The 25463-nt window shown below is 41.5% G+C and overlaps 1 protein-coding gene across 5 annotated transcripts in view; it reads left to right on the plus strand.

The window, feature by feature from the left end:
* The window catches only part of SRGAP2 (SLIT-ROBO Rho GTPase activating protein 2), a 305908-nt gene that overhangs the window by 230136 nt on the left and 50309 nt on the right, over positions 1 to 25463 (plus strand). For 3 of the 5 annotated variants that reach the window (XM_054979474.1, XM_054979478.1, XM_054979476.1), the window contains exons 11-13: positions 12484 to 12568; positions 15872 to 15899; positions 21018 to 21045. In XM_054979474.1, coding sequence (XP_054835449.1) covers positions 12484 to 12568; positions 15872 to 15899; positions 21018 to 21045 — 141 coding nt within the window. The remainder of the gene's footprint in view (positions 1 to 12483; positions 12569 to 15871; positions 15900 to 21017; positions 21046 to 25463) is intronic. The other 2 variants (XM_054979475.1, XM_054979477.1) reach the window with 1 other exon arrangement.

Genomic DNA, 25463 nt, shown 5'->3' on the forward strand with positions numbered 1-25463 from the left:
TGCATTGCCAGGAAGGCAGGAAGATCTACATTGGCTTACACATTAACTTATTATCTCTTGCTCCTGACAGCTGTTTCCTACTGGTAAATACCAGCGTGGGAGTGGGGGAGGGTGCTGGAAGTTTTGCAGTTGTGGAGAGAATGCATGATTCCCCTGGTGTAGCATAACACATTCTTCCATTAGAGAAATTTGCAACAGAGAAATAGTGCTGCGATTTCAAGATGCTTTTGTCTCCCTGTATCTGAGCTTTGTGAGCTGGATTAGAGTGTTGACATTTGGGGAAGGTCACATATCAAAATGTTAGTTTTTTATATGCATAGGCATTCAATGGATCTAAATTTGAAATATCTGTAGTTGATAGGAAAGACTACTGAATAAATTGGATTGATGCACGTGTTAAAGACTTACAGTTCAGTCTTATGTAAAATTACCCCTATCTTATCCCTTTGAAGTCAATGAGCTTAGACTAGAGTAGTTCTGCACAGGGTTGAACTGCTATTCTGTAAACTACTATATAGTGCCAGCAATGCAAAGGATCAGGTGCCACTTCGTCTGTTGGGGTAGTGGCTTTGGCATTGAAGATCAGTCCGGGTCATGGCTTGTTTATTGCCTATGCAACAGTAAACTACTTCTGTTGATGCTGCAGAGGAGAGCAAAATCCACAGTGGATCTTACCACTACAATCATGGTATATTGTTTTAAAATTCATGTGCTAAATGTGATCAGATTTCTTCCAGTCATTGGTTTGCATTGTGGGTAATTTTTTTAAAAAATCCACATACAGCTACCTAATACTTTAGGGTTCAGAGCTGCTCCTTCAAGGTTTAAATTGGCTCCAGGCAAACAGTCTGTCATGTCTTATTATCAGGTGGTTGTTTATTTTAATAGAGCCGTGACTGACAGCAGGGAGTAAGCCACTGAACTGTGAACGTTGGGGATGAAAGGTTTCTCTAATCACAGTATTTTGGCATTCTGATTCTATCATGTCTTGGGACAGTGTGGGTTGGTTTGAGTGCTCATTTAAATCATATGTTTCTTGACAGTTAGGTTAATGTTGAACTGAATGATTCTGTTAATTGAAGGCGGCCTCTAAGCACTTACAGGAAATCTGTATATTTTTAAAAATTCAGTGTACTTGATATTAATTCTCCAAACCGCCCCCCTTTCCCCCTCTTTACTCTGTTTTTTGTCAGTTTGCCCTTTAAAACAGTAAATTTGTCATGGCTTATTTTACCACATGAAGTCATAGACTGTAACTCCATAATTAGTTGGCAGTAACACGCACTGAAATCTGAAGAATTTGAAGCTAAAATTAGGTAAGGAATAAATGTAAGAATGGAGAAACAAAAATTCCGTTATCTAAAAAAGCAATCCTAGACAGGTTACTGAGAATACTATTCAGGTTTATTTGATGGGGCTTTCTTGGGGCAAAGTATGCTTAGACTTGCACTGTGGATGATATAACAACTGCATAACTTTTTTTTAGAAATGTGAATGCAGTGTAAATACATAGGTTTGAATCAGAGGAAAGTCTCTTGGAAGGAGTTGGTAGAGTGGATCATTCCCTGTTTCTCCTTTCTCCAAAGAGCTTGCTTTTTGTACTGACATTTGGCAGGGCCTCACCATGCACCTTAGTAAAAGGCGCTGCAGGAATGAGGTAAAAACTGCCTACTCCTTCTTCCATCTTGTGTCAGCACAGGAGGGAAGAGCAGATGATCATACTTGATGTGTTTTCATTGCTGCAGCACCATGTGCTGTGGTGCATTTTGTTTGTGAGACTGTCTCTGTTTTCAGAGAGAATTTTCAAGACAAACAGCAGGCTGCTTGGGGAAGGGGAAGACCGGGAAAGATCTTCTCCACTAGCTTCTTCTGTGAGCTTTTCTGCTGGATTCAGCCCAGTAAATAAATTAAGAAACACTTCAGTATCATTTTGCCAGGTAATAAACAGAATAAGAATTAATTAGAATTGTCCACTGCCAAGAATTTTCTAATAGAAATTCTTTCGTATAGGATCTGCCTGTACTTGGCTTTAATTTGCTAAGAAGCCAAGAGCTATAGCTCTGAAGTACAGCAGTGCAATTTTACTGCACTACAGCATAAGCCACAAGGCATAAGCTGAAGTGCTTTATCACAACAGCAAAATCTAATCTCCTTCATATGACTTTTTTTGTTTATTATATCTGGTTTTAATGCTTTTTTATTCTAGTGTATCTCCCATATGCCAAATAAATCGTGCACTTATCAATGTACAGCTTTATTAAAAGTAAAAACACTATTGTTACACATCTGTTCTGAAGGATTGCATAGCTTAGTAAGTTAGCAGTGAGAACAAATTCACCATTGCTATGTTATTCAGTCTATTAACAGGTTTTTTTCTTAGTCTGTTCCTTTTAGTTTTAGCTCTGCTCTCTAAGAAAAAAACTTGTTTTTTTTTACACAGCCACAGAAGTTACTGAATAGTTAAGACATTACTTTTTCAGCTTTCTGTTTTTATAATGCCAAAAAATTGTATTTAGTATAACATCAAGACAGTTCATCCTAACAGTCTAAAATTGGGCACAGGGAAGCAACATGATAATCTATGTTTTCCAGGAGATTTTGTAAAAATCTGAGGTGAAATGGCTGAGTTATGGAAGGTTTTTTCTAATGATTTTGAAAGTCCAGAAGCTTGTATCTGATGGGTATGATGGGTCGGGGGTAGGGCTGTGCACGGGTGGGGATATTCGGTATTCCTGCTTCGGGAAACCGATTCGGAATACCCCCATATCCGAAGCGGCAAGCCGCTTCGGATTCGGGGTTCGGGAATCACTTCGGTATGCTCCATAAAGATTCGGAGCATACTGAAGCAAGGGGGGAAACTCCCCACCACCACCCACCACCCTCCCTGGGGAGACCCCTCCACCCCCCACCCAACCCTGGGGAGACCCCTCCAACCCCCACCAACTTACCTGGCGGAGGGAGGGTCATCAGCTGGGCAGCGGGCCACCGCGGCCGCCGTGGTGGCAGCAGCAGCACAAGGCAGCGTGCCCTGGAGCCAGCCGGCTCCTCTGCCTCCGCTGCCCCGCCGCCCGAGCCTGCGTGGTGGTGGGGAAGGCCGGAGCTGCCTCCTCCTGCTCTTCCTGCCCCTCAAATGGCCGCGGCATGCTGGCGGCCGGCGGCCATTTGAGGGGCAGGAAGGGCTTTCTCCACCTCCGGCCCTTCCTGTCCCTCAAATGGCTGCCAGCCACCAGCACGCTGCAGCCATTTGAGGGACAGGAAGAGCCGGAGGAGGAGGCTCCAGCCTTCCCCACCACCACGCAGGCTCGGGTGGTGGCGCAGCGGTGGCAGAGGAGCCGGCCCAGAGCCACCACAAGGGAGGTGGGGGGGTTAATGTTTAAAGGGCCCCGCTTGCAAGCAGCAGCGGGACCCTTTAAACAAGCTCCGAATCATTTCTGAATGCTTCGGAAAGCTTTGCTTCGCTTCAGGAATACTTTTACATTCACAAATATCCCCAAGTCTTGCTATAATTGGATGGGTGAAAGTCTATGTTAATGTCAAGGTCCCCTTTTAAGAACATAAGAGAAGCCATGTTGGATCAGGCCAATCGCCCATCCAGTCTAACACTCTGTGTCACACAGTGGCCAAAAAAACAGGTGTCATCAGGAGGTCTGCTAGTGGGGGACACTAGAAGCCCTCCCGCTGATTGCCCTCCGAAACACCAGGAATACAGAGAATCACTGCCCTAGACAGAGAGTTTCATCTATACCTTGTAGCTAATAGCCACTGATGGACCTCTGCTCCATATGTTTATCCAATCCCCTCTTGAAGCTGTCTATGCTTGAACTGCCACCACCTCCTGTGGCAGTGAGTTCCATGTGTTAATCACTCTTTGGATGAAGAAGTACTTCCTTTTATCCGTTCTAACCCGACTGCTCAGCAATTTCATTGAGTGCCCACGAGCTCTTGTATTGTGATAAAGGGAGAAAAATACTTCTTTTTCTGCCTTTTCTATCCCATGCATAATCTTGTAAACCCTTTAAAACATTCTTGTGAACATCTTGTAAACATCTTCTAAAACATTCATTGAAGTAAGAATGAGTTATGAGTAAGCTATCTCCACAAAATATCTACCCTAAACAATGGCCAATATAAGTGGAAGAAGCAGCTGCAGTAGCAGAGCCCATAATATGAGGAAGGGGATTCAGGCAAAGAAGCATAAGTGACCCTCACCAAAGTCCCTCCAATCCTCCAGGGCTCTGAACCAATCTATGTGATTTAAGACTTAAGCAAATCCAAGTGATTGCCAGCCAGTCAAAGCCCCTGGAACTCCACTGGTTGGGAGAGGGTGGCTGTAGATAACAGAGTACGTTTAGGCAGGCTTATTTTGGCTTTTAGTTGTGATTTGGAATCAGGTTAGGGAAGGAAACTTGTTTTTAATTAAATAAAGATGCACCCTGTTAGGGGCCCGTCAAGTCTAACTTTCTATGTACAGGTACTATGACCAGGATCTCTGTGAGTTAAAGGATCGGCCTGGAACCTGAGTAGTTAGCCTGTCAGCTATGGCAAAAGGTTTCAGTTGAATCTTGAATGTCAAGCAACCAGACCTGGAGAAAAAAGAATCAAATATCCCTTCAGTATCTGTGGTTGGAAGCACTATTTAATGTGTTAACCCCCAGTGGGAGAAGCTTATAATCTCAGGGGAGTAAAGTTGAGATCAGTTATACATTCCATTCTGATTATTTCACATGAAACCTTTAACTTGTTATATACCTTATTTTCTGTAAATGTTTGTTGTTCAGTTCCATTGATATCTTCTCTCTCAAGTCAAAATAGCTGTGAAAGGGGTTATACTTACCTCACAATTAAGTACCATATTATTCTTTTAAGGTCACAAATAAGAACCCTTTAGGGAACGCAAGCTTATACGCTACCAACCAGTTAGATACATACAGGAGCTTAAGCTGTTCAGCTACCTGTCATTTCATCCAGGTAAGGCTTAGGGCAGCAGCACATTGAGAGCCTCCTCCTATCCTTGCCACCTTGGACCTGAGATACGGCAGCACAAACAGAGGGAGGAGGAGCCTTTTCTCATCTGTGCTGCTGCCACTTGAGATCCAAGGCAGGTAAGAAAAGAAGAAGGAAGCTCTCCCCACCCTGTCTTGCTGACACTGCTTGAGTCCAGGGCAGGATAGAGACAAAGGCTTTGCATCTTTAAAAGCTCTGATATCTAGACTGGTGTTCTTGTTCGCTCCCCTCTTCTCAGCTGTACTTGAGTGAACTTGCGTATCTTTAGGAAGCACCACTTTGCCCTAACAATCAGAATGGGTTAGTATTTCATGAGGATAATGGAGTCCCTGTCTTATTACAGGCAGATAGAGTGAAGGAAAATAGCCAGATGGGGAATGGAAAGAACGGGACAGCTGAGGAGGCCAGTGACTGGAGCAAAAGTGCTGTCCCCTTGTCATGGCACCCCAACTAGTCACTTGTCTGTCTCTGATCCACACCCTTAGAATTGTCGTAACAAAACACTTGATTGGGATGTAGACTCTTATTCTGCTTTGGCTTGAGGACTTTTGTTTTCAGTGAAGGAACGGTCTCACTATTGCCTTGACTGACAATCACATTGAAGACACCATTAATCTACTAGGAGACCTCCTCAAGAGTGTGTCGTGCCTTTGGCAGCTGCTTATATTTGCTTTGGCCACACAGTACTTGCCATCCCTGACTCCACCAACAATGCTGGCGACATTAGGTCCAGCTACTCTGTATGCCATACTGTCTGGTGCCAAATGCTGCTTAGGTACAAACTGTCCCGAACTCCCGAGCTCAAGCGATCTGCCGGCCTCAGCCTCCCGTGGTTAGACTGGGATTACAGGCACGCCACCACGCCCACCACGCGCCTGTAATCCCAGTCTAACCACGGGAGGCTGAGGCCGGCGGATCGCTTGAGCTCGGGAGTTCGGGACTGCAGTAACCATATAATGTCAGAAGACGACTGTATCTCTGAGCTGAAAGGGTCCAGGAGAGGTGGCCTGGCTCATACTTGCAGAGCGCGAAAAGCTCCAAGGATCATTAGGTACAAACTGTAGCATATCTGATAACCTAGGCATTGGCTGCCATTACACCATAATTCTTGGTACAGTTTTGGTACCACCAGCTTCTTTCTCAGCAGGATCTATAATCATGAAATACAGATTGATACTGATGAATACCATAGCAGCTTCAAATACTTCCATACCCATTTTGCATAGAACTATACATTTTTCTTGTTCTGGTACCATACCTCAATTTTGCCAGCATCAAGATGGGGTTGATTCAACTGACTGGGATTCAACAGCCTCTGATGGTGCTTCAGAATCTTCACCCAACTGTCTTGCAGGCAATACTAGTATTTCACTCACAAGCAAAGACTGACATCTTCATGTATAGCTCATCAAAAGGATTACTCGGCAGTCTCAAAATCCGAAGCATCCATCAGCAGCCCAATTTTAAGATTATTCAATCATGCTACCTACGCTTCTGAAAGCAGTGAAGGACTTGTGAAACAAATCTTCATTGATAGCCTTTTCAGCTTTCAACTCATCTAGGATGTTGCCCTTCCTGTATTTTCTCTTAATCCCCAGGATGACCGGAAGCGTTCCGTGCATATTTTGAGTGTCTGAAGGGGCCTATGCCGTCTGCTGTGAGAGCTTGGCTACCTCCTGTGCATTCTCCTATGAAATGTGTCAGTAACAAACATTTGTAAAACTGCCATATGGTCAACAGTTTCCACATTTGTGAAGCATCTTCTGGACATCTTTATAAGAACAGATGCAACTTTTAAGTGGAGCGGCCCTTCGCGTTCAGTTTTTTTGAGGATAGCAGCATCCTGTTCAGAGTATATTTTCTAACTGCTCACACAGTTAGCGGTTTTCACAGAGACTTAAAGAAGAAAAGCAGATGGTTTACCAATAACTGATTCCTTTATATGGACATCTGTGACCCACAACCTTTTCCTATGATACCTTTGCCGGCAGTTGCAAAACTGTTGCTTAGAAAAGTACTTGTGCAATACATGTGCAAGCAGCAAAAATGTCTCAAAGGTACAAGCACCACCACTCTGGATAGAGCTCTAAAGTGTTGCATAAAGTTAGCTATGCATATGCATGAAACATATAAAAAGAGAGAACATCTGCTTGGCATGCAGAAGGTCCCAGTTTTAACCCTCAGCATCATCAGTTAAAATTATCAGGCAGTAGTAGGTGATGGGAAAGACTTCAGCCTAAAACCGTGGAGAGCCACTTCCAGTCTGAGTAGTGCTGACCACAATGAGCCAGTGGTTTTATCCAGTATAAAACAGCTTCATGTTTTCATGTACATGAATAACTGCACAGAAGAGCATTTGAAAAAGACCAGTTCACTAAAGCAGTTTGGTTTTTTTCCTGATGTCCAGAAATATAATAAAATGTTTTGCATCAATCTAGATGGGATAAAATAAAGACAAGGTTTTAGATGTTATCTTGTGATGTTGTTGCAGTCTTTTGAGAGAGTTGGTTTTGTTTTTGTTTTTTTAAAAAAAGGGTATGGCATCAATTTATAGAAACGTGAGTGTTTCTTGAATATGACTTGCACCGTCATGTTGTGTTCAGCCTTGTAAAAATTACATGCACAAAGTGTGTAGGAAACATTATCTCAGTCAGACACTGACTACCACTTATTTCATGCCATTGGAAATGTTGCAACAATATGCAAATTTCTTGGTAGACGAATCCTGGAAAAACCTGTGCTGGAAAAACCCGCTGAATTCAATACATAATTGTATATGGCTTTCTGATGATTTCGCTTTAGAGAAACAGTATGACTACTCGCAAACAAATTCTGTATCTTACTGTTTAGTGCAAAGAATAGAGGCAGATACCATTCGTGGAGCTCAAGAGGTTAAGGATGAGAGTGAGAGAGAGAGCACAGTAGCAGCTTTCCAGTTCTGTTAAAAACAGATTGCTCATTTATCACATGATAGAAAGGCATTTCTGTTTGTGTCTGGAATGAGGGATATGGTACAGTCACTCAGATGTCCAAGAATGCCAGACATTCAGCTGCTAATGTAGTTTCAGAGCTGCACAAGAAAAATGAATCTATCGTTATCTTGGCTCTGGGAACCACAAGATGTGCCAATGGCCAGTAGCTTAGGTGATGTTTTAAAAGGATTAGACAAATTAATGGAGATGAATGGGCATTGACCAGGATAGTTAAATGGAACTTACATGCTAGGAAGCAGACATATTTCTTAGTGCAAGAAAATGGGAAAGTGTAATGCCTAAGTTTCCAGAGGCATTCCAGCCTTGAGTCAAGGTATACTTGGGAAAAGGTGGGTATGGTTGTGTGATCACTGTTGCCAATCTGTTTTTCTTTTGCTTCCTTCTCCCCCCTCCCCCAAATTAATGCCACAATCAGCTTCTCTTTATGTGTCCCAGAAGGAAAGAAAGAAAGCTTTTGATCAGAGCCAGTTTGGTGTGGTTAAGAACGCAGGACTCTAATCTGGAGAACCAGGTTTGATTCCTCACTCCTCCACTTGAAGCCAGCTGGGTGACCTTGGGTCAGTCATAGTTTCTAGGACCTCTCTCAGCCCCACCCACCTCACAGGGTGTTTTGTTGTGGGGATAATAATAACATACTTTGTAAACCGCTCTGAGTGGGTGTTAAGTCATCCTGAAGGGCAGTATATAAATTGAATGTTATTATTATTAGCATTTCTGTGCTGAAAAGCATAGGACCGTGCCTAGTCTGATAACACTAACCAGAGTAGAATAGGCTGTGTTGGGAAGAAAGCTTTCCATCAAATAGTTAATCAAGCAGTGTGCTTTTTAGCCATAGAAGGAACCTGCTGCATTAGCATCCACAAAACAAAAGAACTCGTCCCACCTTATCATTGCCCACCAAAATGTTTTCCATTCGTGGGTGACCCACTGAAGACTGTGTGAATAACTCCAATGTTCCGTTCTGACTAGGCTAAGATTGCCTCCTTGCCTGTAACCCTCTCTCTTCTTACTTTATTTGGAATTATTCCCAGGACATGGAAGCACACCCTCTTCCAGCCACTTTGGTTGTAGTGGTTAAGAGCGTGGGACTCTAATCTGGAGAGCCGGGTTTGATTTATCACTCCTCCACTTGAAGCCAGCTGGGTCAGTCACAGCTTCTCAGAGCTCTCTCGGGCCCCATCCACCTCACAGGGTGTTTTGTTGTGTGGATAATAATAACATACTTTGTAAACCACTCTGAGTGGGCATTAAGTTGTCCTGAAGGGCGGTGTATAAATCGAATGTTATTATTCCCCTCATCAGCCTAACTTACATTATAGGTAGTTGATGTGATAAAATGGAGAGGAGAACAAAAGGCAGGACATAAATGAAATAAACAAACAAATAAATATATTGCACATATGATTATTCATCTTGCCCTGGAAAGAAAAGACGGAAAGAAAAGTATGTTTTGTTTTTTGGACTTATCTGTTTGTCCTATAACTGAAACCAGAATGTGTCCCCAAAGTAAGATTTCACCTGTCCAGGGCTATAACTGTCTTGTGAGCATCCATTCATACATACAATGTGTCCCTGTTTCTTTTCCCTCTTTGGGTTACATGTTATCCAGACAGTTGGACCCCAGCCTTGGAACTTAGACTCCATTTGGATGTATACAGATTCATCATGGTAGGCCAGGTGCAAGGGGAGGGGGAGCGGAAGCAGAGTCTGCCTAGCCAAGCCGCGGAGAGCTAGCTCAGTGAAAATAGAACAGATTATTAATGCCCCTGGCTTGGAAAGAGGTGTTGCTTTTTTAAAAAAAAAATTCTCAGATGCGCCAGATTTAAATCACTTTCGGCCACTGTATAGTTTGTGTAAATGTTGTAATTCCAGATATTTCTGGATGACATATTATCTAGGTCCTTTTCTGTCTGGGTTGCATCCTGGGTATGTCACAGAAACTGCCTTGGTCACCCTAATACCATTTAATCAGCAGGGTAGCATCTCCCTGTTGGTTCTTGGGCATCTTTTGATAGTATTTAATATCATCAACCATTGTATCCTTCTTGAACACCTGCCAGAATGGACCTAGAAGGCATTGTTTTGTGCTAGCTCCAATCCTTCTGAATATCCTACAGAATCCTTCTGAATATCCTACAGAATATGGTGCAAGGGGATTTCTGGTGTGCCCTTTGGCTTTGAGTTATGGGGTATCACACAGTTCCCTAACATTTCCATGAAACTGCTAGGAGAAATCATCTAGAGTAAAGTACATAATGATTATTATTTCTATCTCTCCAATTCTGTGCCACAGTAAACATATAATACCAGAATTGTACCAGCTACAGTAGCTGTCAGATTGTTTTTGGTCTCAATGCAAACTACTGGTTTTGATCTTTAAAGATTTACCTGACTGGAGTCTGAAATCTGAGATCGATGGGATGGAAAGAACCTTCCTATAAAAATCTTTGCTTTCATAGATTCAGCCTGCAGGAATTCAAGGGAAGGCCTTCTTGGCAGCTACTCATAAAATGTATTTATTTATTTATATATTTATCTATTTACAGACCTCCTTTCTCACTGAGGCTCAAATCAGAATGCACACTGTTAGTTGATGCAGTTAGAAGCATGAGACATCCAATAGGCAATGTAATTGGATGACAATTGCAGAAATCTGAAACGAGCAAAAAGTGTTAGATGTGATATGTTAAAAAATGCCAAAAATGGTATTTCTTAAGTAGAAGAAATGCAGTGAGAGCAAGCTAATACACAATAATACATAATATATACAATGGTATAATCTGTGCTCCTTTCCTCTTTATAAAAGTGCCTTCCTGAACCATTTTGTTATAATGCAGACATTATATAAAAATGCCCTCCTGAAGTATTCTGTTTTACATTGTTTGTGGAGTTACAGAAGTGTGTGGGATCTTTTCTGATCACCTCAGGCAGGCCATTCCACAAGTGGACACAACAGAGACTGCAGCTACCAGTTTGTGGAGTGGTGCCTTCAGAAGGCTCAGCTCAGATACATGCAGCTACCATGGTAGAATGAATACAGCAAGAGAGGTGGTTCTGCTGATATGTGGGTTCAAGCCCATGGTGACACCATTACAAGTCTTCCAGAGAAATTTAAAATTAAGTTTATTCTGGAATGCCTTTAAGAGAATCTAGTTATTCTGTCTGGATATGTAAGACAGATGTCTTTAATTATTATGGTATATTATGAGGGTATGTGTGTGACGGACAGACGCCTCTGGCTAAAATAAAATAATTGAAAACCTCTATACATCATATTTATCTGTATCAGGACCTGATGAAAGTTTTTTTTCACTGAAAGTTTATTATTTTATTTTATTATACTCCACCTTTCTCTCCAATGGGCACTGAAAGCAGCTTATGCCATTAATGATCAACATGGAAGCAAACTTCTCTATTCCCTTAGAAATGAAGATTTGCCTCCACATTTTGCAATATAATCTGGCTATTCCTCTGTCTGGGACCGCTGGTGCCCTAGACTCTACCCCCATTCTCCCCCCACCCCCAGACAAGCACAGCTGCCCCCTCCCACAGCTCCTGGAGGGGCGAGGCTTATCTGCAACCCCAGTGGCAGTGAGGCACAACCACGCCCATCAGCCTCCTAACACTAGTGCTCGCCACAGCCACCTCTGAAGCAGGAAGGGAAGGAGAAGTGAGGAGAAAGCCAAAGGAGCTGGGAGGGAAGCGAGCGAACGAGCACACACCTAAGGCAGTTCCCCTAGGGAGTTAGTGTGGGCTAAGGTGAAGTCAACCTGTCTTGCTCTCCCATATCTGAGGCCTGTTAGGAGCCCTTGGGGAGATGCAGGACAGGGTGGTGGATGGCCAGAAGCAGGCCCCTGCTCTTCCTGAAGGCTACAACCCCCCTTAAAGTGTGCTGTTTGTCCCCAGTCTAAAGTTCACAACATGGAAACATTGACATTAAAGGTATGGATTCATTCACTGAAATCAGAGCTATCAACCTTGTCAATTACAAAGGTTATCAGTGGTGGTGGATATTGTGTTTATCTAATATGAAACCTGTCACTGATACCTGATTTGCAGCTGTGACAGCTCTCAGTTTTATATGCCTTAATTGCATAAGAAATTGGGTGATTTGTTTTATCCTTGTTGCATAGATGGTTTTAGGGAGCATGGCAACAAGCAAGGGTATCTTGTTTGGTGTAGAAACTAGTTTGGTGTGGTGGTTAAGAGTGACAGTACTCTAATCTGGTTTGATTCCTCCAGTTGAAGCCAGCTGGGTGACCTTGGGTCAGTCACAGCTTCTCAAAGCTCTCTCAGCCCCTCCCACCTCACAGGGTGATTGTTGTGGGGATAATAATAACACACATTATAAACCACTCTGAGTGGGCATTAAGTTGTCCTGAAGGGCGGTATATAAATTGAATGTTATTATTATTATCTTGGCAATATGTTGTCCTTGATCTGTCAAGAAATATGTGGTGATTCCTGATTTCTTTTAATCCAACAGAAGTTGAAGGAGTATTTGGAAGGGAGAAATCTGATTACGAAGCTTCAGGCCAAACATGACCTCCTTCAGAAGACTTTGGGAGAAAGTAAGTCTGAGAATCGCTCTTCATTGTCAGCCCATCCTTTGTAATTACTGAATTAGGCAGCTGACTGAGCATGACCATCCTGGATTATCAGTGCTAAATGGACACAGTCATGTTTTATGAATTTATTATTCTATCCCTATAGGGTTGTTTTAAGTAATGGTGAAATGGAAGTGCTTAATGATCCAATGATGTGCATCATCTATTTGTTTAAATGAAGCATATGCCCATTTGTCCCTCCTCCCTCCAGTACTTTCAGAGAACCAATTTGGGGTAATCCGTGTAATTGATTTCTCCTGGCATGCAAATGCTCTATCATTTAAGGAAGTTTTTTATCATAAGAGTTACCCTGATTTTCATCTCCATGTAGACTTCAGAGCAATTCATGAGAACAAGCTGTTTACTAGGTAGAAGTTAAGTCTGGAGTTTTCAGCCTTTTTGCATTTTCCTGAAATGAAAAGAACCTTAGTAATTGAAGCTGGAATTTATGTCAGTTAACAAGTAATGTTGACCAGAGTTGCTAGCAGAAAATTATGCATCTGTGTGCTTGTGAACTAACCATCTGACACAGGAAGGTTTGATTACTTGAAAAATGCCTTGACAGAACAGAATTGCATTTTCACATGAGGAAATGTGAATACTCATAGGGGGAATCTCATTTTCCCACTCTTTCTCTCTTTGCTTTTCTTTTTTCCCTCCCTGGCAGTGCCTGCAATATCTTCCGCACCTACCTTTACTCTCTCCCTTTCCTTTAGCTTTCCCTTTACTTACCAATCCCTCCTCTATGCTTCTCTCCCATTCACCTACCTATCCTATTCCATTTCTCTCCATGATTCTGTTCCTCACCCTCATTGACAGATTTTCCTTTTTTCTCCCATCTCCCTCTTTTACTTTTAGTCTCTTTCTCCCTGCCCCATACTAAACAAAGTTTGGAAGCCTCAGCAATGTTGGTTGAAGATTACCCAGCAAATTACAAAATGGCCACCAAGATCTTACAACGTAGTCTCATGAAATCTTAATGGCAAGCTTTTCTCAAAGAAGCAAGCATTGTTTTTATTATTTTGGTTTCTTTCTCCTGTTTCTCTTCCTCCTTTTTTTAACATTTCTTGTTTTTCTGCAAACCTGGGACTTTCTTGTAGGGGGGAAAAGACCTGCTATCTGTCCCTGGCCCTATTGTATGGATTTTTTGATCCACTATCTATTCCTGGTTCAGAATTAGACATTATGGTATGTCTGCAGGGACTAGCTCCTATCTGCAAAGTAGTTGGCTGTGTTGATCTAACTTCTGTTTACAACAAGCAGATCTTTTTAGACAAGAGCTAGAATTTACAAGACTGTCAGAACTGTAATTTCCTTTTACTATTGTGAAATCTGTTTTGAACCATATATAGCATTCTAGCCCTATCTTGGCTGCTTTTTGTAGAGTTCTGCATTGGTGCATTGATTATGAGGACATGACATTTTTCTGCATCTGTAAATGTTAATGTGAATGACTGGAAAAGTACATTGCAGACTGGGTCCAGGAATATGTTGGAAGAAGCTATTTCTATTATTTACTGGTAATTTGATGCCAATCCATAGGAAATGAGAGGAGGCAATTTGACTCTATTTCCAGGTTTTCTGACAAAATAAGTTATGCAGCTACCCTAAAAGCCAGAAAGACTGTTTCCTGGGAGTACTTTTTTCTCTTTCAAAAATCTCCAAAGAATGATCAAGCTTGCCCCTGTGACGAATCACATTCCTGGGTCACTGTTGACTTCTGCATTCCAGAGCATGGCTCCTCTTAACCTGCCTGCCCCTTAAACTTATTCCCTGCTGGGAGAGCAGGAGGGGAGCTGAATATATTTCTTGTCCGACTTTCTAAAGACAGAAGGCTTCCTTTACTTATGCCTGTTTTGTGATGCTTGAATCTCAATGGATTGGGTCACAAAAGTCCCCATGCATGTCAAACCATGAGTTGGAGCTATTTACAAAATGCCATAGATGTAGTGATCTCTGAGGAAAAGGGAAGTTGGAAAAATGTTTCCCTCTAATCCAAAGATATTAGGAATATGTGCTTGCAGTCCTGTTGCAGTTTGGGAACTTTTTCCATTGTGAAGCATTTGCATGACAAAGTGAAAAATATGACCAGTGGTCGAACTTTGGTGGAGCTCAGTATTGTTTTGTGCTCCTTCCTCCGCCCACTGGTAAAGTGACATTTGACTCCTTTTGCAAATTACTTTAATCTAAAGATGACAAGTCCTGTTAATAAAAAGTACCAGCAGGTCTTTCTATCTGTAAGTAATTACAGATATGCCTTCCATCTGCATTTGTCACTGTAATGCTAGAGCCCTTTGATGTTGCCACAGCCATGTAATTTATACGTATGAATATTCGTTGATGGAAATGGGACAGATGGTAAGAAATTCTGGTTTGGAATAATGTTGTTATAAATTATGCACCATTCTGGGTAATTGAGGCTTATGGTGGGAGGGGGAAAGTGACTGTTCAAAATGTGTTATTTATTTTCAGTGATCAACAATTAGCCCCATTCCCATTACTTCATTTTTAATCTTGAACGTCAGGCCAAATCCTTAGCTGATGCAAATCAACAGCATTCCAGTAGAGAGATCAACTTAAAATCTGTCTAAACTCTGATATGTGCCAAATAATCTGTGTTTCTTTTTAATTCCCAACTGTGCTATTTTTAAATATTGCCTGCATTGGCACCAGACACAGTGGTTTGACCATTTTCCTTTCAAGCTGAAAAAAAAGTTAGTGGAACATTTTTGTGTGTGTGTGTGTAAATAAGATCACAGAAAATATCATTAAAACCATGCCTCCTGTCATGGATGCAGTGCAAGTATGTTGTGCCTGTAGGGTAGCAAAACTGTGAATGTTTTCAATCTCTGTAAGTGGTTTCATAAAGTAATAATCTCTCTTCCCTACCAATTCCTTGGAGAAGCAGGCAGAGGGAGAAGTGGCGTAGCTGTCCTTGGCAGTGGAAGTCAACAATTAGTGTATCTATAGCAAACCAATTTCCAAAAACAATGCTTTCCAAAGGAAGAGTCACAGGCAGCTTGAAACTGTTTTGTGCATTTCCTGGTCAGCCACAGAGGAGTTTTGCCAGCAGGGAGAGGCTGTCCTGATCTCAGTAACAGCAGCGCAGAGAGGAAGGCAGCTACTGTGTCACACCTAAAACACACACACATTTCCTCCCACTTACCTCCTCTTCTCCCAAACTGGGGTTGCAGCCATTTTGCTCTTTCCCTTTCTCCCTGTTGCAGTCTTTCATTTTTCAAAATATATTTAATTTTCTCTTAACAGGTCAGAGAACTGACTGCTCTCTTGCCAGGTAGGTATGGCTACAAGAAATACAGGCTTTATTGTTTCCTTTTCTTTCAGTAACCCAAACTGTCCTTTGCTTGCAAACAAAGTATTAGCTAATGCACTTTTAGACCTTTTCCCTGGTATGGGCACTTGTCATGATGTTTAGCTCCCACAGTAAAATAACAACAACAACATTCGATTTATCTACCGCCCTTCAGGACATCAGCTCCTCCAAAAGTACCTTGGCTTGAATTTGAAAGCCGCCTGATTTAGCCATAACTTGAAGTATAGCCATTCTCAAACAAAATACAATATCAGGCTGCATGACAGCAAATTAGAAGAGTTCCTGGTACATACTGTTTGGATACAATCAGGAATCAGGTTTTGAATACCTTAGGACAGTGGTACTCTGCAACTCAGAAAAAGCCATATTCACAATTATCATAAACCTAAAGAGCTGCATTTACTTCTAGCTTTGGTAAAAGGTCTGCACTTCAGGGAGGCTCACAGCTTCCCTATTGTTCCAGCAGCAGTTGTTTCAAAGAGAGAACCAGCTGCCAACCAAAACCCCCACTAAGGACAGGCTGTATCCACTTTTGCCAAACATTGGGCAGGTGTGACGGTGGGGAATGGTGCTCAGAAAAGCCACAGGTCGCATGCCAAATAACCTCATGTGGCTTCTGAACATCTGCGTGAGTATTGCTGCTCTAGGGGCTGAAGTCTTGTCATTGGTCTTGTTCAGTTTCCATTCTAAGAGTTGAACTAGATGGTACATTTGGCAATGGGGTGGCTACCTATCTCATGTTGTCCCCTCCTCCCCAGTTTGAAGTAAATTGACCCATATTCTGATATAAATTGTTCTGGCCCCCACTTCAGTATCATTAAATTCTGATGATGAGGAGGACAGGGAAATAAATGAAACCAAACAAATACATATCCCTAAATAATACAGGGGTGAACTTGAAACTGGGTTCCTCATAGAACTTAAAACATCTGGCTGCTGCTGTGTAATATGCTGACTTAGGAGAGGGAAAGCTTATGCTAATTAGTTTGTACATAGTAGCGCATCTCTTCATTGTTCTAGTTGAAAAGCATTCTGTTTTTGCAGGCCAGGCAAGACATTATGCTGTCCTGGGTTTGTTCCTGTCATGAAGGATAAAAAGCCTTGATACAAATAACTTGAAGTGCTTTTGATTGTTTAATGGGGAAGGGGAGGAGGCAGTCATATAGGGGCTTTCTTTCACTTTGCCCCATTGACCTCATCTGGTCTGACACAGAATTGGATTGCAGCAGTGGAGAGAATAAACGTTTTGTTATAACAGAGCCCAGCATCAATCATGCTATCATAAATGTCACCGCATATGTGGAAATCATAATAGAAAAAAATGACTTTTGATGGGCCTTCTGTGAAACATTACAAATCTCCAAATTGCCATTTTGTATTGGCTTCAGCAAGTCAAGGCGTGTGCTTGTATGAGTGCCTATGCATGTCTGCCTTCCCAACAAAAGGAGAGCGATTATTCCAGATCTGGAGTCATTACTTCATTTTACATTCCTCATCACAAAGCAGAGCTGACAGGTCCTAATTAGGTCTCTGACATCTGTAATAATAAAATATTATTCATTGTGAATCAAAATTAAATATTAGAGTATTGTTGAGGTTGATCATTAAAATTTATTGCACTGCCAGCAACAGGAGTCTGCTTTGGATTCTCATCAGATTCTCAGTTTGCTCTTAAATTTTTTGAGAATTCCTCAAAGTAGTGGTGCAATTGTGATCCTTAAATATAGGCAAGATTGCCCAACTTACAATTCAGCAGCCATCTGGCTTGGCACAGGAGCTAGCTTATATGATCCAAGGACTCTTCAGTGGCTTCTGTCTCTTGCCATTCTTTTTGTAGAACAGAAATGTCTGAAGAAGGAAAACCAATCCAAAGACCTTTAGAGCTGATATGAGGCCTCATGCAGGGAAAAAGAGGAGTGCTCCCACAGAACAGGTGGCCTCTTTTACACTTTGTAAAACCCCAAGATGAGCTGAACAGAGGGTTAGTCAAAGCCAGATTTTTGACATATAATAAACACTAAGCAAAATCGCAACTGAGAGCTCAGTTAAGAGCTGGAGTTGTATAGGAAAAATCAGGAACAAGTTGCCTCTCCAAAGCATAAACCATCACATCCCAGGTTTATTGATATTTATATATCACTTAATTGACTCAATGAAATTATCTCACATTCCCCATGATGCAGGACAGATTTTGTATTGTGTGAATCTTCCCATCTTAAGTGGCCCTGTCATATATTTTAATCATATATACTCTAGTTATACACATGTATTTTGGTGAACTTTGCTTGGCCTTTAGAGCAGTTTATTAGCAGGTTGTGGAAAAATACAGATGTTCTTTTATCTTTGACAGCCAATTAAAAGTAGTTGGGAAAGGAATAGATAAATTATTTTGAATTGCTAGAAGAGACCAAGTGTAATCTGTTTTTCTAGCTAGTAGTTTTTAAGCAGAAAAAGCCTAAAAGCAACTTTTAAAGATTTATGGAGTCTTATCTATGGAGGTGTACAATGGCATCATACGGTGGCTTAACAAAAAAGTTGCATGATTGAAAATATAGGGAATTGATTAATCTAAGACCAATCACATTTTTATATTCTTGTCACATGAAAAAGATCTTAGTGATATCTTTATAGATAGTAAATGTCACTTAGTATAAAAGGATGTCATCAAGATAAAAACTGAGATTTTGATGAAGGAAATCTCATATGGAAGATTGTGTGTTTATGAAATTTCATAGTAGTACTATTTAGTAGTAGATTAGGTATGATCTGATTTTAAATCATTTATAGTTTCAACTGAGAAATTTTAAGAGGTTTATATTTTTATTGCATGCATATGTTCATCATTAATTGGATTCATTTAAATATGCCTTTATATTCTAGTACCTTGCTTAATTAAAAATATTAGAATTTATTTCAATAAAGAATAAAGATTTAAACTCTAAGGAAGTCTCTGTGTACCTTGATGGGAAATAATTAAAAACAAGAACCCGCTTAAATAATTCTTACTGAGAAGCAGGTTTTCTAAAGAAAGGTCGTTATTTTCAGACCTCAGAAGCTCTAAGTCTGTCCAGAATTTGGGAAATAAATTTGCATGCTGGAGAGGTATGGGTAAATCAGTCTGTTACAACCCTTCATGTTCTGTATTTAGAAAAAAGCCTCTTGCCCATTAATGTATTGTAGTGGGTGAAATCCCCTTCACAAGCAGTTGGTAGGGTTACCAACCTCAAATTGAGGCCTGGAATTTTCCCAGGATTCCAGTTGATCTCCAGACTATAGATATCAGTACCCCTGGAGGTTATGGTGCCTTTGGAGGGTAGATTCTGCAACATCACATCTCCACTGAGCTCTCTCCCCTTTCCAGCCATTGTCCCCTAATCTGTAGGAATTTCCCAAGCTGGAGTTAACAACCCTTGCAGTGGATCAGGCTGCCCTTGATAGATGAGGCCTTTCAGCTGTGAAGCTCTGCTGAGCATCCTTTGTGCTCTGAGAGCAAGTACAGCAGAAGTTTGAGAAAACAAAGTGCATATTATGGAGGGGGGGGCTTAGTCAGGACCAGGAAAAGCTGGGAGCAAAGCCATCCCAGGTGTGGCGACCTGAGGCACTCAGCAGGGAAAGCTTGGCAGCCAGCCAGAAAAGCACAGCTATGGCTGATCAGGGCAGCCAGCAGAGAAAACCCAATGTGACTGCCTGAGACATAGAGAGCTGTGGCTAGAGTGCAGAGGGGGGCGTGGCTGGCAGGTGGAGCTAGGAATAGGGGAAAGGTATAAGAATCCACCTACAGGGTGTGGTGGGTTGTGTAGGAGTGTGATAGAGGGGAGGGGAGAGCGCGCACAGCACACAGCTCAAGGAGAGGAGGTGGAGGAAAGAAGAGTAAGACCGATAAATTGGTGGGCACAGCTGTTGTGGAAGGTAGCCGGGACTATGTCAGGTTAAAGGGACCTGTGGGTGGACTGAGAGGGTGTGAGGGTGAGGTATAACCCCCCCTCCTTCCACAGAGCGGGATCCCACATATTTCCTGAAGGTCCTTTAAGGCTGAAGTCAGGCATGTCGGCGTCTCACAGAGCAGCGCCTATGGCAGAACCTGACAAACCCAGGTTGCTTTCTAAGAAAAGGAAGTATCTAAGGGCTTTAGGTCTATGTACTATCAGTGTTACTTTCTGTCTAAGCCTCATCCCTAACTGACTTATGGTATTGAATGTAGTTAGATTGGGTAGGTGGGTGAACCTTTCACAGATTTATAATGCAGCACCTTTAAACATGATAATCTGCATAGAATTGCCCTGTGTAGCCATCTCAACCTGATAGCACAGTTTCTTATACTTAAAATGAAATCAAGCCTGTCAACCTTACACTTAGTACAGTCAATGCAAGATATTTAAAACTGGATAGAAATATTCCTTCCACTCTCCTCTGCTGCAAGATCCCCCTTTCCCCATCCTCTCAAAAACAAAAGAGTTGGCAAATATATATATAAAGGTTACCTCTTTATATTCATATTTTGATAATGTGCTAATATCAGAGAACGCAAACAGTGATCATGAGGCCATTTGTAGTTGTATGCCTGTTATTTCAAAATGGTTTAATTTGTCCATCACTTTCCTTTTGTTGAGCACATGTTTTAATAAAGAACCATTAATAGCTTTATATTAATCGCAGAGAGAGAAACCAATTTATGGTCTTCTCCCTCTTGTGGCTCTAAATCACCCAGCAGAGTACGCCTACTTTAGAGTGATGCTGCCTATAAATTATCATCACAAACCGACGCTAAAATGATGGGGTTTATAATGGGTTTCTATGCAGTTGAAAGTAAAAGGTTAAGTATAGCTTTATGTAAGGCAGTAAGTTCTATGCCAATTGGGGAATTACGGCACTTTTATTTTAGATCACTTAATGTTTCTAAAAAATTCTGCTAGGGAGTAAATCAGTCGAATTGTTTCCTGGCTCCTCCCCACTTCCACCCCCAGAAAGAACTATTTGAATAACTAATGAGTTGGATTGTAGGTGATTATCTTGATATATACCTGTGCTTTCTCCTCTCTCCTCCGGCAATGATGTTCATCTCAACTTTTGGATCAACAGCAGACGCAGTTCTACAATAAGGAAGCAGGTAATAAAGATCTTGTGTAATCACAGAAGGCTTGTTGAGATTGGTCAAGGGATTGCCAGATTATGCTAAATTCAAATCTTTGTTAGTTTCTGGCCCACAATATTCCATGGTTGAAAAATTATGGAACCAATCTAAACTGTCTTGTCAGATCATGGCTGCTGGCACATCCACGCTTTAAAGGGAGATCCTTACTCACCTTAGAGCTTCATTACACAAAAGAAGCTGTATGTAATGGTCTGTTCAAGAAAAAAACCTAAAACATGTTTAGTACTTAGCACATGCTACATTCAACTGAATGCTTTCATACCTGGAAGCTCTTCTGACCCAACAAATTGTAGCAGCAGTTTTTGCATTGGTTATATGTTGGTAGTAAATAAAAGCAGGCTACTTCGCTCTAACACAACAGCTTCACCAAACTTCAGCCCTATATTAGATGACTGATGGTCTCCATCTCCTGTTTCTTTCTTGCTCCTTGCATTTCTTTGAGGAAGATGATTTCCGTTAGACACACAATACTGATTAATTTGCTGGTGAGTAGAAGAGGAGGCTGCATAGTTACCCAGGAAAAGGTGTAAAGATGAGGGCAACTTAAAACAATGCAGACAGCTAGTAAGAGGAACAGTAAGTGAACAGAGTACTCTATGAACATCAGCTGTTGAACATAGGTAGTACAATATAACCCTAAAAAGGGAAAGTGAGTGAATCATTAAGCCAGGTAAAGACCCTGAAGAAGATCACCTATTGTAGTGCCCTAAAACTATACACCAAATTGGGATTAGTGTTTTTGTTCTTTGCTCACTTTGCAGTTTACACAGCAGTATAAAGTACCCCTCCCCCACTGGTGCTGCATGTAAACCCATAGCCCAATCTTTTTGTTATATTCTGTGTGCGTGCGTGTGCGCGCGCGCACTCACACAGAATAAGAAAAAGGATACGTTAGGAAATCTCTGTTAAAAGCTATTGCCCTCTATTGGATGTTAGCTGCATAAGCATTCCATTCTAAAACTCCTGTGTGTTCCAGTTTATTGCCTCTGTTTATTAAAATCGTGTGTTCTAGCGCTACTGGCTGCTCTGCTTAAATTCCTTTCCCATTATGTTAGATGGGCTTTTGTTAAGTATACACATGTGCTATGTTAATAATTCAAGGTATTTCTTTTGTCCCTAGTGGGTGACGTAGAACATTGTAATTTTTGATACAATAGCATAGCTAGATTGTATTGTCATGGGACAGGGAGGCTTTTCTTAGGACCAGTTTTGATTTGAAGTTTCATTTCAGCCACTTGATCTTCTTGTTTTTATTACCATCAGAATCTTAATTTAATTTGGCCACAGGATAGGCTATTACTATTCTGAAATCAGTTCTGTATCAGGATAACCAGTTCCATGTGCCCATTATTGATGATATAGCTAGCAGTTCACATTATGTATTTGTTTGCCATAGAAGAAATTGAAGATGAAATATTTTTGTCTTGATATGTTTCAAATAAGACATGTGAAACCTCAATATGTTTTTCTTACAAACCTGATAGTTTGATTGGATCAAAATATATTTTCTTTAATCTTCTTGTGGTCTGAAGCCGACCCCCGCTTTTTGGAGTGAAATGAAAGGCTTTGTAGTGTCTTTGATTATATTTATTTTGGTTTACAGAATGCACACTCTAGGGAAATGGTGGTGGAAAAGTTTGCTGTGATTTAAATAGTTGCCTCATCCTTCCAAGCTGTACAAATTGGATGCGTTTTATTTTTTAAGAGCCCTTATAGAGAATACATGTTTCCTGTCATCTACATGTCTTCCTTTGGAGAGTTGAATCTTCTGATACCTGAAACACTTGAGCTCCAGTGACTGTTGCTTTGTTTATGTTTTTGAAAAGAACTCTTAAGAGGGTGAAACAGCTGCATGTCTGGTAACACATAAGCCCATTCACAGTAGCCTCTTAAGTCTTTCATAGTTTACACTTTCAGTCAGTACAATAATTTGCAACTTAAAATTCTAAATAGACATTTGCAAGTCTGGCCAGTCCTTTTATTCTGTGGTTTCCTATGACCCACATGAAGTTCTGTGAAGGTGTATTTGTGTATGATCTCAAAAGGGTTTCTCATGCCCTATATCTAAACAATATAGCAAAATTAAGCAGGTGGGGTGATGGCAGAAGCCATATAGTGCCCTTTTTGTTTGGGGTCCTTTTTAACAGAGGCTTGGTGGTGGAGAATGCCCTCAAGTCATAGCTGACTTCTAGTGAGGTTTTCATGGCAAGAGAATAACAGAGGTGGTTTACCATTGCTTGCTTCTGCAACCCTGGTCTTTGTTGGAGGTCTCCCATCCAATTACTAACCATGCTTAGCCACATGGTATCAGAGGTGAAGACAGGTTTTGCCTCCACTGTGCTATTTGCAGCCCTTAAAAGTAAAGCATTGTTTTCAGGGACACCATTAAGAAGGGAACTAAACCTTCCTCATCTCAGTGAAACCAGCTCCTTAGAGGCAATACACTTTGCCTTGTCTCAAGCAGACTTGCTAACTGAAGCCTGCATCCCATTCAATGTAATAATGTGCAAACAATATTAATAGCATCGAAGGCTTTCACGGCAGGAGAATGATGGTTGTTGTGGATTTTCCGGGCTGCATCGCCATGGTCTTGGCTTTGTAGTTCCTGACGTTTCACCAGCAGCTATGACTGGCATCTTCAGAGGTGTAGGCTACACCTCTGAAGATGCCAGTTACAGCTGCTGGCAAAACGTCAGGAACTACAATGCCAAGACCATGGTGATACAGCCCAGAAAACCCACAACAACCAATATTAATAGCTTTAGTTAAAGAAAAATTATCAAAGTTCATAATCCTCTCTGGATTGTTTTATCTCTTTAAATATGTTCTCTGTCGGAGGCTAGTCTAATAATCTATTTTGGCCTCCGCTTTAATGATAAAGATTTTAAATACAAACATAACACATCCATAAACTAAAGCAATAATGCAAAAATTAAGAGACTATGTTGCAGGCGTGGAAGTTTCCCTGTGGAAGTCACAGTAGCCCCACAAATACATAAATGTTCTTTATAGCTAAAATGTTGAATATTATAGAAAGTTTCTTTTAAGAGGGCTCAATAGATCATTTCTGTGTTCAATATACTTAGTAATGTATAGTTTGATGTTGCTATTTTTGTAAATGGTAAAAACTCTTGTAAAATAGAATGTTTTTGTCCTTGGGTATTAAAAGCCCAAAATCAAGATAAAAAACAGAATATTACTAAAAACATGGTGTTCATGCATGCTAAAGCTGCAAAATAAGAGTGTACCCAGGATGCTGCAATGATGAATTAGTTACTGTTGTAGCAAATGGTCACCCTGGTCTTTCCACACGATGTAATACTGATTCCACTCACAAGTAGAGATGGGCACAAAACAGGCAAAAAATGAAACGAGTTTCGTGTTTCATTGCGTTCCACGAATCACAGAACACAAACTTCCACGAAATTGTCCCGTTTTGTGATACGATTCATTAGTTTCGTGATTCATCAGAACCCAGGGCACTTCAACAGCCTCCTTTGTACCCAGAGATGCCAAACTTGCAGGGAGACTTCAGCAGGCTCTCCTCCAGCCACCCTCCAAGTAGCTCTCTTCAGGCTCTCTTTGCTGACTTTTCCCTCCTGTCCTCCTGCTTTCTGCTGCTACTGGAAGAAAAGTCAAGTGGAGCAGATCTGCTTGGGTTTTCCTCTCTTCAGGTTTTCTTTGCTGACTTTTCTTTCCTGCTCTCCCGTCCTCCTGCTGCTCTGTCATGCCCTCCCCCCCACTCCAAGTTCTCATAGGAAAAGCCGAGTAGAGCAGATCCACTCAGGATCCACTTGGGGGTGGGTAGGGGTAAGAAGGCATGTCAGAGCAGCAGGAGGACAGGAGGTAGAGAGTCAGGGAAAGGTTCCTGAAGCTGGCAAGCAGCGGCAGAAGGAGCTGCTGAGGCTGCTGCCACCGCTGCTGTTCCACCATCCCATGCTTAAAATGGAGAAGGGAAACAGAAAGGGGACGGAGTCTCTGACTACAGTTCTCAGGTAAACTTGTGCAGACCCACATTGCTCAGCTCTCAGGTTGGCAGGGAGAGCTGCCTATCAAAGTTATGTGGGCTAAGTTTGGGGTTTCCATGGCAACAAAAGGTCTGCAGACATTCTGGGTCTATATTGCCTAGGGAATCAATGGATCGGCACCAGCCTGTCTGCCAGCATGAAGCATTCACAAATCGAATGAATCAGCCCAAAAAGTCGTGGATTTTGTGAAAAATGCTGCCCCACAAAACGTGTTTTCATGATACATGAATCGGCCCAATTTGTTATGAAATTTGGTTCGTATTTCGATTTGTGCCTATGCCTACTAACAAGTGAAATTCCAACTTCATGTTTTACTGAGGCCCTCACTTTGTAGCCACAGAATAA

Source organism: Eublepharis macularius, chromosome 5, assembly GCF_028583425.1.
Source record: "Eublepharis macularius isolate TG4126 chromosome 5, MPM_Emac_v1.0, whole genome shotgun sequence".
NCBI classification, from domain to species: domain Eukaryota; kingdom Metazoa; phylum Chordata; class Lepidosauria; order Squamata; family Eublepharidae; genus Eublepharis; species Eublepharis macularius.